This window comes from Coenobita brevimanus, chromosome 13 (assembly GCF_032717465.1).
Source record: "Coenobita brevimanus isolate Jiangsu-jjx chromosome 13, ASM3271746v2, whole genome shotgun sequence".
NCBI lineage: Eukaryota > Metazoa > Arthropoda > Malacostraca > Decapoda > Coenobitidae > Coenobita > Coenobita brevimanus.
In genome coordinates, this window is record NC_136966.1 from 9,617,251 (window position 1) to 9,631,540 (window position 14,290).

Sequence of the window (14,290 nt, forward strand, 5' to 3'; positions counted from 1 at the left end):
AAACACAGTAATCTGCACAACATTCACAATGTTAACTTTAACCCACAGTAAACAAATATACAAAACAAGAGAAAAACAACACTTATACCGAACACAGCAGTCTCTCGTCCGAGCCCCTTATACCTTAGAAAGAGATAAGAAACCTCGGTTCCGTGTGGATTGAGAAATTTGAGGCTGTGTTGTTGGAGCTCTTTTCGAGTCGGGTGAAGCCTGGTTCAAGGTCCAACGAACCCGGTTTGTCTCGAGCAACCTGATGGTATTTGCTGAAGATGGTGTGTGGCAAGATCCATCACCTTTTTTTTTTTTTTTTGTATACATACTTTGTACCTTTTTACAACAATAAACATTATCAAATAAAATCAACGTTTGAACTTCAAAATCTTTTAGTTTCGTTCTCCCCATTATTTACAAACACAGTTGAAGCCTTGGAGACGCACAACAAAGAAGAAGATGTCACACACTGGCTGCCCCGGACCGTCAAATTTCGTTCGGAAATCTGGCCAGGTCTTTTATTTATGACCTTGTGGCCTTCAATTAGGGCTGCAAGGACTAAGGGGCGAAGTGTTGGCCTAGTCCCTTCAAACCCTGAAGAGGAAACACGACTGAAGCAACAGCCGAAAACTGTAAACCAAGACAAGGGATGCACCTATGGTTAATATTGTGACGACAAATTGTCCCATATTCGTTTGCATTTTGCGTGCGTGTTGGAACTTTCGCCCATATTAAGACAGATCACACAGAAGATTCACCATGGCAAGCAAACCTCAGAAGATGCCCAAAGTGGCAAAGGTGGGTTGACCCATAACTGGTAGAGGTTGCTCAGTGACATTGTAGGATTGACTCACTTGGTTAATGTATAAAATTATGCCTTCTCAGTTACTACATTTTTAGGGTAATGTTTACAAAACCATAACACCAGATTCCTAAGAAATATTAATATGAATCAGTTCATTACTGTTCTGAGTCAACTTTCTTCTGTGACATTTCTTCTGCAAATTTAAAATAGGCGAGATATTGTGGGGTCTAATGTGTGCAAGTGCTGGGGGTTTGCTAATGTTTCACTGTAATTCTTTACCAAACGAGTGTGGTGATTCCACCTATATTATAGTAAAGTCACAATCTCAAGGTAAATAATTCTGGTACATAAGCAACACAGATAGTTTACTGTTCCATTGTGACTGCAAGAAGTGACTGGCAAAGATGATATATACCTATTTTGGGTTATTTAAGGAAGCAGTCAGGTTGCCCATGGCAATGTTTACCGACGATCTTAGACTGGCCGTGTTGTTTACCAACCATCGTTCTGACTGGACATGTCAGTGTATCCTGTGCCAAAGCTATGGGAAACTTAATGATTTAACCAAACCAAACCTAAGCCAACCTAAACTCACTTGCAACAGCCAGTTTTCAAAGTTAACAATACGCATTACGAACGTTTAATATGGCCAGCTACTGGCAGACGTTGGTGGAATATTTACACAGATCTTTATATATAGCTTTCAGAGGGAAGTTTATAAACATCCTCACTAGCTGTGGTATTCCAGGAATAATAATTACCGATGGCTTAACCAGTGAAAGACTCATTTCAGTAGAAAGTATGGAAAGGCTGCCCCTGTTTGGTAAAAAATTAATTTCGTCCATTTAAAAGATGTTTTTGTTTGGGCACTTGGTGGTGCATTATAGTCATAGGTGGTATACTTTTGTTTTCACTTATGCATTATGATTCTGATTCACCCAATCAGAGGGCTAGAAGTAGGTATGTCGTGTGTATTCAAATCTGAAATCAAGATGGACTCTACCAATGACTTTGGGTAAGATTTTTTTTTTTTTTTTTTTTTAATAAATAACAGAACGGAGGAAGGAAAAACAAATGGGTAAAAAAATAAATAATCCATACACCAGATTACTGGTGTCCTCTGTTCATAAAATATCTGTAACAGTTAGACATGAACAGTTGTGGGTTGAAATTTGGAGGAAAACAACTCAGGGGAAGCGAGTTCCAGAGAGATGCAGTTCGGGGAATGAAAGAATTCTGATAGGCAGAAGTTCTGCAATATGGTTGAGTGACATTCCAGTCATGAGCGCTACCAGATGCCCGTGTAGCACGAGGGAAGGCATAGAGAGGTGGCATCATGGACGCAACTTCATCTGAGCATTTGCCAAAAAAATATCTGTAAAATAATGCAAGGGAGGCAACATTCCTTCTTACTTGCAGAGGAGGTACTTTATATGTAATGGCAGGGTTGTTAATGATTCTAACAGCTTTATTCTGAATTTTGTCTAGTTGTCTTAATGCAACCTCTCCACAACCATTCCACAAGGGTGAGCAATATTCAAGCTGAGAGCGCACATGACTCTTATAAATTATAGCTAGCTGCTGATCGGCGAAGAAGTTACGGACTCAGTACAATAATCCAAGTTTCTTTGAGGCGGTTTTAGCAAGTGATCTGACATGAGAGGTCTAGCTGAGGGCACTGTTAAGTGAGACACCAAGAATTTCAATACTTTTGGAGATGGGAATATTAGTAGCACTGAAGGTATTGTACGAATCTGGCAATATCTGTCTATTAGTAAACTGTATATATTTAGTTTTACTAGCATTAAAAGAGACAAGGTTGTTTTGTCCCCATTCACTGATTGTAGCTAGATCTTGATTTATGGAGATGGCAGTACTGAGTTGAGAGGTAGAGATATTAGACTTTGTAAATGGATGTCTGAGTGTGAATGAACTATGTAGTGTTGAGTCATCTGCATATGAGTGAATGGGATTGTGAGTGACAGATAAGAGATCATTAATATGAACCAGAAATAGGGTTGGCGCCAGAACTGATCCCTGCGGCACACTGGCGTTAATTGAGTGGAAATTCGAATATACATCATCTACTTTTACTCTTATTTTCCTGTCACTAAGATAGGAAGAAATCAAAGGCACAAAAGACGTTAGTCCATAGCAGGGGAGTTTGGACAGCAGGGAACGGTGCCATACTCTGTCGAAAGCTTTAGAGATATCAAGAGCTACTGCATGAGTTTCTCCAAAAAGATCAATTGATTGATGGATGGTATGAGTTAAGAGATTGAGTATGTCAATGGTGGATCTTTTGTGGCAAAAACCGTATTGTCTATCACTAATTAAGTTGTTGGATTCAAGATGTTAAACAATATGCTTATTAATTAAAGTTTCAAATACCTTACCAAGAGAAGATGTGACAGCTATTGGTCTGTAATTGGAGGGGTCAGACGAACATCCTTTCTTCGGAACTGGGTGGATATTGGCTTCTTTCCATGAATTTGGGAATAAAGAAGTACGTATGCATAGTCTGAATAATTTAGCTAGGACAGAGGCAAGTTCAGGGGAACACTTTTTCAAAACAATTGGCGGAATTCCATCTGGGCCTGGAGCTTTGTTGGTAGGTAAATTGTCTAGGATGGATTTTACGTATCTTGTCTGTATTTTAAGTGGGGCAATTTCGGGAGAATCAAGTTCCAGTACTGAGACATTCTGGCTGGTATCTATGGTAGAGTTTCTGGCAAAGGTACTAGCAAAGATATCTGCTTTCCCATGTGGGTCATTTGTAATATTGCCATCTGAAGATTTTAGTGGGGGAATGGAAGATGACTTGTTAAAGTTATTATTGAAAGAATTAAGAGTTGACCAGAATATTCTATTGTCATTAGGGCTGTTAAGTAGTTTTGATGCTTGCTTTTGAAGAAAGTTTGATTTAGATAGATTTAATACAGCTTTTGCATGATTTCTAGCAATTTTAAATTGGGAGAGTGATTCAGATGTTTTTGATTTTAAGTAAGAGTTATATGCTAATGACTTTTGGGCTGTTGCTCTGGCACAATTGCCATCAAACCATTTTGGAGAGTTTGATCTTTTAGTGAATTGTTGACTTGGTATGAATAAATCCATACCAGCTGGTATTAAGTTGCAAATGTGGGACTGGGTAGAATTGGGATCACTAGAGAAAAAAGACTGCCATGGAACATCAGCAAGATAATTTCTAAATCCATCCCAGTCTGCCCTGTCAAAGTGCCATCGGGTCACCCTGACAGGTTCAGAATGGGGAGGTGTAGGAGGGTTAACTAATGAGGCTTTGATGAGACTGTGGTCAGAGGATCCAAGTGGTGACAGTACCTCTATCCTGTATTGATCTGGATTATTTGTCAAGAATAAATCCAAGAGATGGGCATTATGGTCAGGATTATCAGGTATTCTGGTTGGTTGCTTTACCAACTGGGTGAGATTAAACGATTCCGCAAACAGCTCACATTCTAGACCAGCGTTGTCAGTCCGGGCAGAATGCAATAACCATTCAACATTGTGTATGTCAAAATCACCCAAAATGGTAATTTCATTGCCAAGGGCAAGGTCAAGGTTACTCAACTGAGTGGATATGGAATCAAATACACTGGGTTCTGAAGAAGCATTGGGGGAACGATAAACTACACAGATATATTTGGTAATGTTTTGGCAATTTAATTTATATAATGAGTAATCAAAACTGGATGAAGTGAAGTTTAAAATAGTGTCAACTGCATATTGGGATTTGATATAACAACAGGTGCCGCCCTTGTTACAAAAGTTTGTAAGGAGATGGTAACCGGGAAAACAAAATGGAGATATATCGGTAGAGGGTGAGATTTGTGGTTCTGTGAGGAAAAGGGCCAAAGGGGATATGGACTGAAGGAAAAAATGAACCGAGTTTAGATTTGTGGTAAGGCCGCGGATGTTGGTAAAGAATAAGGCCGCACCGTCACCTCTTGGCCGACGAGCATTCCCGGAAACAGCAACAGTTGCTGCCGGCACAGTCTCTTGATGACGACCGGGAGGACCCTGTGCCTCCAGCCCTACCCTGCTGGTGGTGGCAATCCAAGGTACCACCTCATTTGATAGTAAGATTGGAAATTGGTCTCGGTTAGGCTTGAATGACACGGACCTACGGTATATGAGGGAAATGGCTTGAAATTCATTTATTTCTGTTTATTTTCACAATTAAGTGAAAAAAATAAAGTTAGGTTGGAGTTAATGTTTCAAAAGACTTAACACCAACTTAGAGACCCCTGTTATTTATTTTTTTTTTTGCAGAAGAAGCATCACAGAAAAAAGTTGATGTAGAACTGTTCAATATACTGATTCACGTTATTCTTAAGAATCTGGTGTTATGGTTTAGTAAACATTTAGCCATATTTACATTGGCAGTTTTGTTTGGTAAATTTTAAGAATTATCCACAAGTATACATTTTTATACTGGCAGTTTTGTGTGGTAAATTTTCAGACTGACCCAGAACTAATGGACACAAAATGAATATTCTCACCATTACGGTAACTTGTTAGCTTATGTAAGGTAATTCTTGGCACATTCTCCTAACTTTTTTTTTTCTCTTAATTGTGAAAATAAGGAATTTGGAAGAAATTTGAGTGTAAAGTGGAGGGACTGTAAGAAAATGTTCTGGAAAGAGGTGAAAAGAGTAAGACAGGGTGGAAATGAAGTTAGCAGGGGAGTGAAAGATAACAATGGTAGATTACTAGTGGAGAAGGGAGAAAAAGTTTGCAGATGGAGAGAACACTTTAAGGAATTGTTGAACATAGAGGATGGAAGTAATGTGAGTATAAGTGGCTGGGGAATGGCTGGGAGAAGGAGAGAGGTGAGAAGACAGGAAGAAATCAGTAGGATAGAAGTTGTGAAAGCAATGAAGAAAGTTAAATCGGGGAAAGCCCCAGGAATTGATGGAGTGTGTGGTGAAATGCTGAAGCATGGGAGAGAGATAGTAGTAGAATGGATATGGAAGATGTGCAGGTTGGCCTGGGATGAAGGTAGAGTCCTGCAGGATTGGAAGTCAGGTATAATTATTCCCTTGTACAAAGGAAAAGGGGAAAAAGAAGTGTGTGGTAATCATAGGGGCATTTGTCTTCTTAGTATAATTGGAAAAGTGTATGGTAGGATACTTATTGACAGAGTTAGAGAAAGAACAGAGAAATTAGTTGGAGAAGAACAGGGAGGCTTTAGGAAGGGAAGAGGTTGTGTAGATCAGATATTCATTCTTAGATCTTTAGTGGAAAAGTTTCTAGAGAAGCGAAAGAAGTTGTATGCGGCTTTCATGGATTTGGAGAAAGCATATGACAGGGTGGATAGACAAGGATTGTGGAAAGTGTTAAGAATATATGGAGTAGATGGGAAGTTGTTGAATGCTGTGAAGAGTATGTACGATGGTGCGAAGGCTGCAGTGCATGTGGATGGTGAACTAAGTGAATTTTTCTCTTTGAAAGTTGGATTGAAACAGGGATGTGTCATGTCTCCATGGTTGTTCAATCTGTACATGGATGGGGTAATAAAAGAGGTGCAAGGGAGGGTAGTGGATGTTGGAGTGGCCCTGGTGAGAGAGGATAGTGTTTGGAAACTCCCTGTACTGTTGTTTGCAGATGATGCTGTGTTGTTGAGTGAAGACGAAGGGGAGCTGCAAGGCTTGGTGGATGAGTTTGGGAGAGTGTGTAAGAAACAGAATCTAAAGGTGAATGTAGGGAAGAGTAAAGTGATGGTCTTTGAGAGAGGTGAAGTCAGTGAATGTACAGCGAGGTTGGATGGTGAGGAATTGGAAAATGTGAGTATGTTTAAGCACTTGGGTAGTGTGATGAGTAAGGATGGAGGTTTGGAGGGTGAAGTGCATGAAAGGGTACAGCAGGGAAGAAAGGTTGCTGGTTCTTTGAAAGCAGTGATGAGAAACAGGGAAGTGAGCATGGAAGTGAAAAAGTTACTACATGACAGTATTGTGATACCAACTCTAACGTACGGGAGTGAAGCTTGGACGTTGTTGGAAGGACACAAGTCAAGAGTGAGAGCAGTGGAAATGAGTTATTTAAGAGGAGCCTGTGGAGTCACATGGAGAGACAAGCTGACAAATGAGGATATAAAGGAGCGTTGTGGTGTGGATGTGGATGTGACAGGAAGTGTTATGAGGAACACACTGAGGTGGTTTGGCCATGTGGAGAGGATGGAGGGTGAAAGACTGACGAAGAGAGTGTATGTGAGAGAGGTGGAGGGGGGAAGAGGGAGGGGGAGGCCGAGGATGAGATGGAGGGATGGGGTGGAGAGGTATATGAGAGAGGGGGGTGTGAGTTGGGAGCAGGGCAGTGAGATGGCAGGGGACAGGGCGACTTGGAGGCGATTTGTTTGTGGCCACCCCAAACGGGATTGAGGCGTCTGGCACTAGATAGATAGATAGATTCTCCTCAAGCAATGAGTGGATTTTTTTTTCTGTATTACTGGAATAAGGAGGAGGTGAGATTCTTTAGCCTCTGTCTCTGTCCGTTATAGCATGTTTTAAAATAAGCTAACTTAATCTTATTGGAGAAGATAGGAGCTGGAGGAACTCTTCTGAGTTCTTACTGATGAAGCACATAAAAAAGCTTTTCCATCATGTTTAAAGAATAGAAATTACCTAGAATTGCAGAGCAGTGGAGTGAGCTTATGAATTTCAGTTTCTGTTCATGTCATGTAATGTGGAAATACTGTAATACGTCATATTCTTGAAACCTAATTTAAGAGACCTTACTGATAAATGGTTAGGAGTTTTGTTTTTAAATTGACACACTTTCTTCCCTCACCACTTTGTACTGTGTACTGTATGGTGTTACATGTATTACTGTTTCTAACTGTCATGCCTGTTGGTTTGTATAACTTAATTTGGTATGTCTAATTCTCATTTCAGTAATCCTTAAAGACTTAGGATCACTTCATTTTTATTTTTTATTTTTAGGTCTACCTACCTTTGAATTGATTTGGTGACTTTGTAAAGGTGTACAGAAATGTGTGTTAGAGTATGAGGAGGATCCATCAATAAACAAGGAAAATATGATTACGTAAAGGATCACCGGTAGTTAGGTTTGATAAGTTTGGTCAGGTTAGCACAAAATAGGTTAAGTTAGGGTAGAATAAATAATATATTTAGATTATGTTACAAATTTTTTTTTAGCTTTATGTACTGATAAGGGTAATTTCATTAAAAAATGGCATTTGTCAGTCTTTGCACCCCACAAGATGGCGTTGTGTCTTCAGCACCGTTAGGAATTATAAACAAACACTGCTTGCAAAACAATTTTCACCATTTAAAAAAAAAATGAAAAAAATATTGAGGCTTGAAATTATAAGAAAATACTCAAAGATTCCCATGAGGGCTAAGATGGGGAGAAACAAAAAAAACTGCAAAATAAATAGGTCCTTTGTCTCCTTAAGGATTACCCAAATTTCACCTCATAGCTGACTCAATTTGATTACTTTTGAGGTGTTCTGTAGTTAGCTCTCACCAGTACAAACACCTGTTCTTCTAGGACACTTATTTGAAATCAGTAGTAACGGTAGTGCTGCCTACGTCTTCCTCACTTTTATCATTCTTTTTCTGTGTCTGCCCTCCTCTCTCTTCTTCTTTCTCCCATCTCTTGTGTCAATTTTTATTACTCTTGTTTCCTTTTCAGGTGGCTCTGTATTGAGTAACAAGCTTAGCTAATGGTTTCCTGTAAGCCAGGAAACCATTTACAATGCTGGGTAGTAACCATATCACCAACCGATATGTGTTCCTTACGTGTCAACAAGTGGGTTGGTGAAGGGTTAGTGCCCCTCCCTGTAAAACAACTAACTCAAAGCCAAACGGCCACCACTTTTGGGATTATGGCATTTGGCTGTAGATAGATAGGTAGATATTAATATCGGAACTTTGGCACTTGCAAATAGCACATGGTGCCTTCCATGCATATGGTTCTGCCCTTGCCACTGTGCATGTAGTGTAATCTAACAAGGGGGATTCACATCCCCTGCACTGCTGATCATTATACAGCACAACCTTGTTATGGTTAGTAGATTGGGTAATGATTTATCACATGCTGGGGCAATTACAACATGAGTTCAGTGGGGTTGTGTTCGAGTTGAAGGGGAACTCGCCCAAAATTGAGGGGGGGGGAAAATCCTACCCTCTAGACTGGTTCCTAGACCACTTCTAATGCCTTACTTGACTACAGTACTTTCTTTCACTGTACCAGTATGATAGAAGAGTAGTAAAAGAGGTGGAGTAGATGTAAGACAATAGAAACCCCAAACAAGTGTAACTGAACTCAAGTGCTGCGAGATCCTGGCCAAGTCATCATCATGAGTCCCACCTGAGGCAGAATGACAGGTGGTGTCCCTGGCCACTCACTTTTCATCCACAGGAATGTTCATAACTGTATCAGGCGAGGTAGAGCAAGATGGAGAGTAGTGTGGAGAGACAGAGGGATTTGAGTGAGTCTTTGGCCAGTGTTGTTTGCCAACGATGCTACTAGTGCTGTGGCTGCCTTGATGCCACCTCATGATATCCAGCTTCACTTCAAGGGTGATGCTCATCCTCAGACACTTCACTTCATCTTCACCAGGAGCAGCATCCTAAACATGACAAACACAAGAGATCAAGAGATGCAATCACTACTGCAGACACATGAGAGAGAGAGAGAGAGAGAGAGAGTGAGAGAGAGAGTGCTGTTCACAGGAGTGGTGGGGTGATGGAAGCTATGGGATTTGCACAGAAGCTTTGGACATCGGTGTCCATCTTGGCACTGACAAATGACATTTGGCTTGAGTGTGTATTGGTGCATGTGGTGGGCTTTTCATGTGCCACCTTGTTACAGTGGGACTGATGCATCAAGTACAGAGAGATGGTCCAAACTATTTCACATAATTTTGCCAATTTATTGATTACAGGGAGATTGGATAATGGGGGCGTGCTGTAATTATTTCACAGTGCATACCGAAATTGGCTTGCAAAATAAATAAGTAAATCATACCTTTATTTGCAGACATAGAGACAATGCATGTGCAGTAAAAAGGGCAGTATGTTATCAAGTGCTTTGAAGGAACCATATTTATGATAGCTATGTTTCTGCTTTAACAGCTGTGGCAAAGGCAGTACCATATGTTATCAAGTGCTTGGGAGGAACCATGTTTATTTACGAGTACAATGCTTCTGCTATTACAGGGTTTGATTTGTAACGAAAGTGTCATTGAAGAATACCTGTGGGTGTTTGCAGGGGTAATAGCTACATATAAAACTCCCAAAATAATAGATTAATTCTGGGCTGAAACGAGGATAATAATATCCTTATCTTTCATAATTTCATATTTTATTATTATTATTATTATCATTATTATTATTATTATTAATTTATTTTATTTTTTTATATTAATGTTTCTGGCTAACTTTGGAGGTGAGTCTTTTCAATGACTTTTCTGTCAAAAATATTCTTCATTTTGTACTTAGGAATGTAGCTAAATAATGTAAGGAGGAGAGGATTCTCCAGCTCTTCACTCTGTCCATTTTTGCTTGTGCATTAAAATTAGGTTAGCTTTGGTTAGGTTTCACCATGTTGTTATTTCAGGGTAGACATAATAAGGCAAGGTAGTTAGAGATTATGGGGTTATTCAGACCCCTTCATAATGAGAGGTTCACCCTGAACTGAATATGTTCACTAGTGGGATCCAGACCAAAGAAGATGCCATCATTATGAACAGCTTAACACTGATAGATTGTAACCTATTTAATACAAAGGCTCTTCCCCTTGTCCATACATAACCAGATGCCAGAATCTCGGTGGAGACTTTTAAAAAAGTAAAGGGGTAGCGAATTATTTTGTTGGCCTTCAGCAAGAATGTTCCTCAGAGAATATGAACAGATCATTATCTTTAGTCATTACAGTTTCTGCACAGCTTCTACAGTACCTTTTTAGTTCAGTTTCTAAAGTTCTTCCTTTGCAACAGGTGAAAGACAAATCTCCTGCCGAGTTACAAATCACTGCTGAGCAGTTGTTGAGGGAAGCCAAAGAGAGAGAGTTAGAGATTGTGCCGCCCCCACCCCGCCAGAAGATCTCAGACCCAGAGGAACTTCAGGAGTACAGGCTTAAGAAGAGACGAGCATTTGAGGACAACATCCGCAAAAATAGGGGCAATATTTCAAACTGGATCAAATATGCAAAGTGGGAGGAGGAACAGCAAGAAATACGACGAGCTCGGTAATTCGCTGTGATATTTGTATTGTGTATTGATTTTTTTTTCCTTGTTATGCAGTTGCAGACAATATTGATAATATCAATACTGTATCGGATAGTTTTCATACATGGAAGAAAACATATCTGGAGCTATAGAAAAGCTATAGAAGTTAAGGATTTCTAATGGAAATCTTAGGGTAGTAACATTTTTCGAGATTTTTGTTTTGAATCTCAACTTGCTCAAATCACTTTTCACTTGTTTCAGTACAGGTTGATTATGCATTCCATAAACTGTTAGTGTGCAAGGTTGAATTAGTCCTGCCCTTCTGGCAAGGGAGAGGAAAGGATGAGTTTCTTGTGGCTGACCCTCATGCCCAAAGCCAAAGGGCATTTTTCAGACTGGTGTAGGGAGGTCTGGAACCTCAACCTGTTTGTATTATAGAAGCAGCAGTTGCAAGCTCTAATCTACCCCAGTACCTATAGGGTTATCAGCATGGTACAATGGAGACACATGCATATACTGTAGCCCTAATCCAGATGCACTGTAATCCAGTAGACACAATTGCTTAAAACTATCATGTCTCCTTTAGTTAGAGTTAATTTAGTGCTGGTACATTTCTATATAGTTTACTATAATTTGAAGAGAAAGTAATAATTTTAACATTTCCTGTATGAAAAACTGTGTTGAGCTGGGGAAAGGAAGGAAAAGGGGGGTGGAAAAATTATGACTGAGATGAGGATATGTGGTGCACAAAATATATTGACCAGTAGTCCAATATTATAGTATGTAATTGCTTTTAAAACTAATCATATAAAAAACAGAGCTTTTTACCAGTCCCATCCTTTCCCTCAACACTTCAGTTGTAATCCTAGCCACCCCCCTGGGCCTTGCATTCAAGGATGCACTACATATCCATCTACTCATTGTCATATCTCTGTGTTTGAGCCTATGAGTATTCTCTTCCTTTACTGCCCAGGTCTTACTACCATACAATATTACACTTCAAACACATGCTGCATACAAAGATCCTTTAGCATGGAGGGAGAGCCTTCTGATTGTCAGGAGAAGCAACAGCTTCCTCTAACCATTTCTTATGCTAGCCACAGAGCTAGCTCCAGCTCCACCTCCAGTACATAGTACAGTATGTCCCCCAAATAACAAAACTCTTCCACACAAGTGACTCATCAGCAATATCAGTCGTTTCATGCCTGACAGTCTCTACATGCTCTCCCTGACACACACACATGATATCAGCATTAACTCACAGTCTGTCACTGATCCCACTACATGTCCTATGTGCCCACTGATCACTTACTCATGTACAGTATATATATATATATATATATACAGTATTCTGTATTTATATATCATCATCATTCAGACCTCCTTTCCCACCGTAGGGTGGGCTCCAGCATGCTTGCATGCATCGGCCTTGGTCACCAAATGGCAGCTCTCCAGGCTGCTCGATCTCTGTCAGCTTCCCTTATCAGTCCCTATCCCTGAGGTCACACTCAATGACCTTGTCCAAGGTCTTTTTCGGCCTACCTCTCACAACCCTACCCCTACCATTAACACTTCTCACTTTTTGCACCCAATTATCATCCCTCATCCTATCCACATTCCCAAACTACCTCAATCTACCTCCATCTTATCCACATTCCCAAACTACAGTGCCTCAATCTACCACTCCTCATCATAACACCAATACACTCCAGTCTCATCCTACCTCTCAACTCTTCCATTGTAAACCCAGCCCCCCCAGGCCATGCACGTGGGACGCACTGCACATCCACTTAATTATTGTCACTTCTGTACGTTTGAGCCCGTGAATATCTTCATCCTTTACTGCCCAGGTCTCGCTGCCATACAGCATTACACTTCTACCACATGCTGCATACAGAGATCCCTTAGCATGGAGGGAGAACCCTCTCAATGTCAGGAGAGGCAACAGCTGCCCGAACTTCTTCCAAACTTCTCACCCTAGCCACACGCCCCAACATAAAATCAGCATTATCTCGCAGTCTACCTCTGATATCACCACATCTCTTATGCACCCACTTATCACAAACACTGCACAAGATGGAATTACTTCCCACGCCCTTGTGGCAGACTGCACATCACCACTCTCCCTCATCTTTGACAGTACTGCCACTAACCCTCGATATCATCACTTTTGTGTTATCTGCATTTACCCTTTAGCCCTTTTGCCCTATGCCATCTCTCCACTTCCTGAATCTTTCCTCCGCCTCCCGTTCATTCTCTGCAATCATCACCAAATCATCAGCAGACAAGATCTCCCACGGGAGTCCATTTCTGAAGTCATGAGAGAGGGCTTCAGGTGCCATGATAAACAACAAGGGACTCAACACTGACCCCTGATGCACACCAACATTCACGGGAAACTCATCACCCTAATATCCACTCACTCTTACCTGGGTGCGAGCACTCGCATACATGGCCAGAACCACCCTAACCAGCCACTTCTTGATCCCAAGCTTTGTCATTGCCTGCTTCACCACGTCTCTAGGGACTCTGCCAAAGGCCTTCTCCAAATCAACAGAAACAAAGTATAGTTCCCTTTTCTTTCCTATATATTTTTCCTGAAGCTGTCGAACAATGAACATGGCATCAGTGGTCCCTTTGCCTTGCATAAACCCAAACTACATCTCATCAATATTCACTCTTTCTCTAATCATACCTTCTAGAACTCTCCATTACCTTCATTATCTGATCTAAAAGCTTTATACCTCTATAATTTCCTCTTTCCAGGGCATCACCCTTCCCCTTGTACACATTTACAGTTACACTCTTCAGCCAATCATCTGGGACAACACACTCTATCTATCTATCTATCTATTGCCAGACGGCTCAATCCCGTTTGGGGTGGCCACAAACAAATCGCCTCTAAGTCGCCCTGTCCCCCGCCATTTCACTGCCCTGCTTCCAACTCACACCCCCCTCTCTCATATACCTCTCCACCCCATCCCTTCATCTCATCCTCGGCCTCCCCTTCCCTCTTCCCCCCTCCACCTCACTCACATACACTCTCTTCGTCAGTCTTTCACCCTCCATCCTCTCCACATGGCCAAACCACCTCAGTGTGTTCCTCATAACGCTTCCTATCACATCCACATCCACACCACAACGCTCCTTTATATCCTCATTCGTCAGCCTGTCTCTCCATGTGACTCCACAGGCTCCTCTTAAATAACTCATTTCCACTGCTCTCACTCTTGACTTGTGTCCTTCCAACAACGTCCAAGCTTCACTTCCGTACGTTA

General features: G+C 41.0%; 1 protein-coding gene across 1 annotated transcript in view; it reads left to right on the forward strand.

The window, feature by feature from the left end:
- Positions 1-750: 750 nt before the first annotated feature.
- Positions 751-14,290, forward strand: part of crn (pre-mRNA splicing factor crn) — a 42,182-nt gene continuing 28,642 nt past the window's right edge. The window contains exons 1-2 of the mRNA XM_080285148.1: positions 751-789; positions 10,782-11,032. Coding sequence (XP_080141274.1) covers positions 751-789; positions 10,782-11,032 — 290 coding nt within the window. The remainder of the gene's footprint in view (positions 790-10,781; positions 11,033-14,290) is intronic.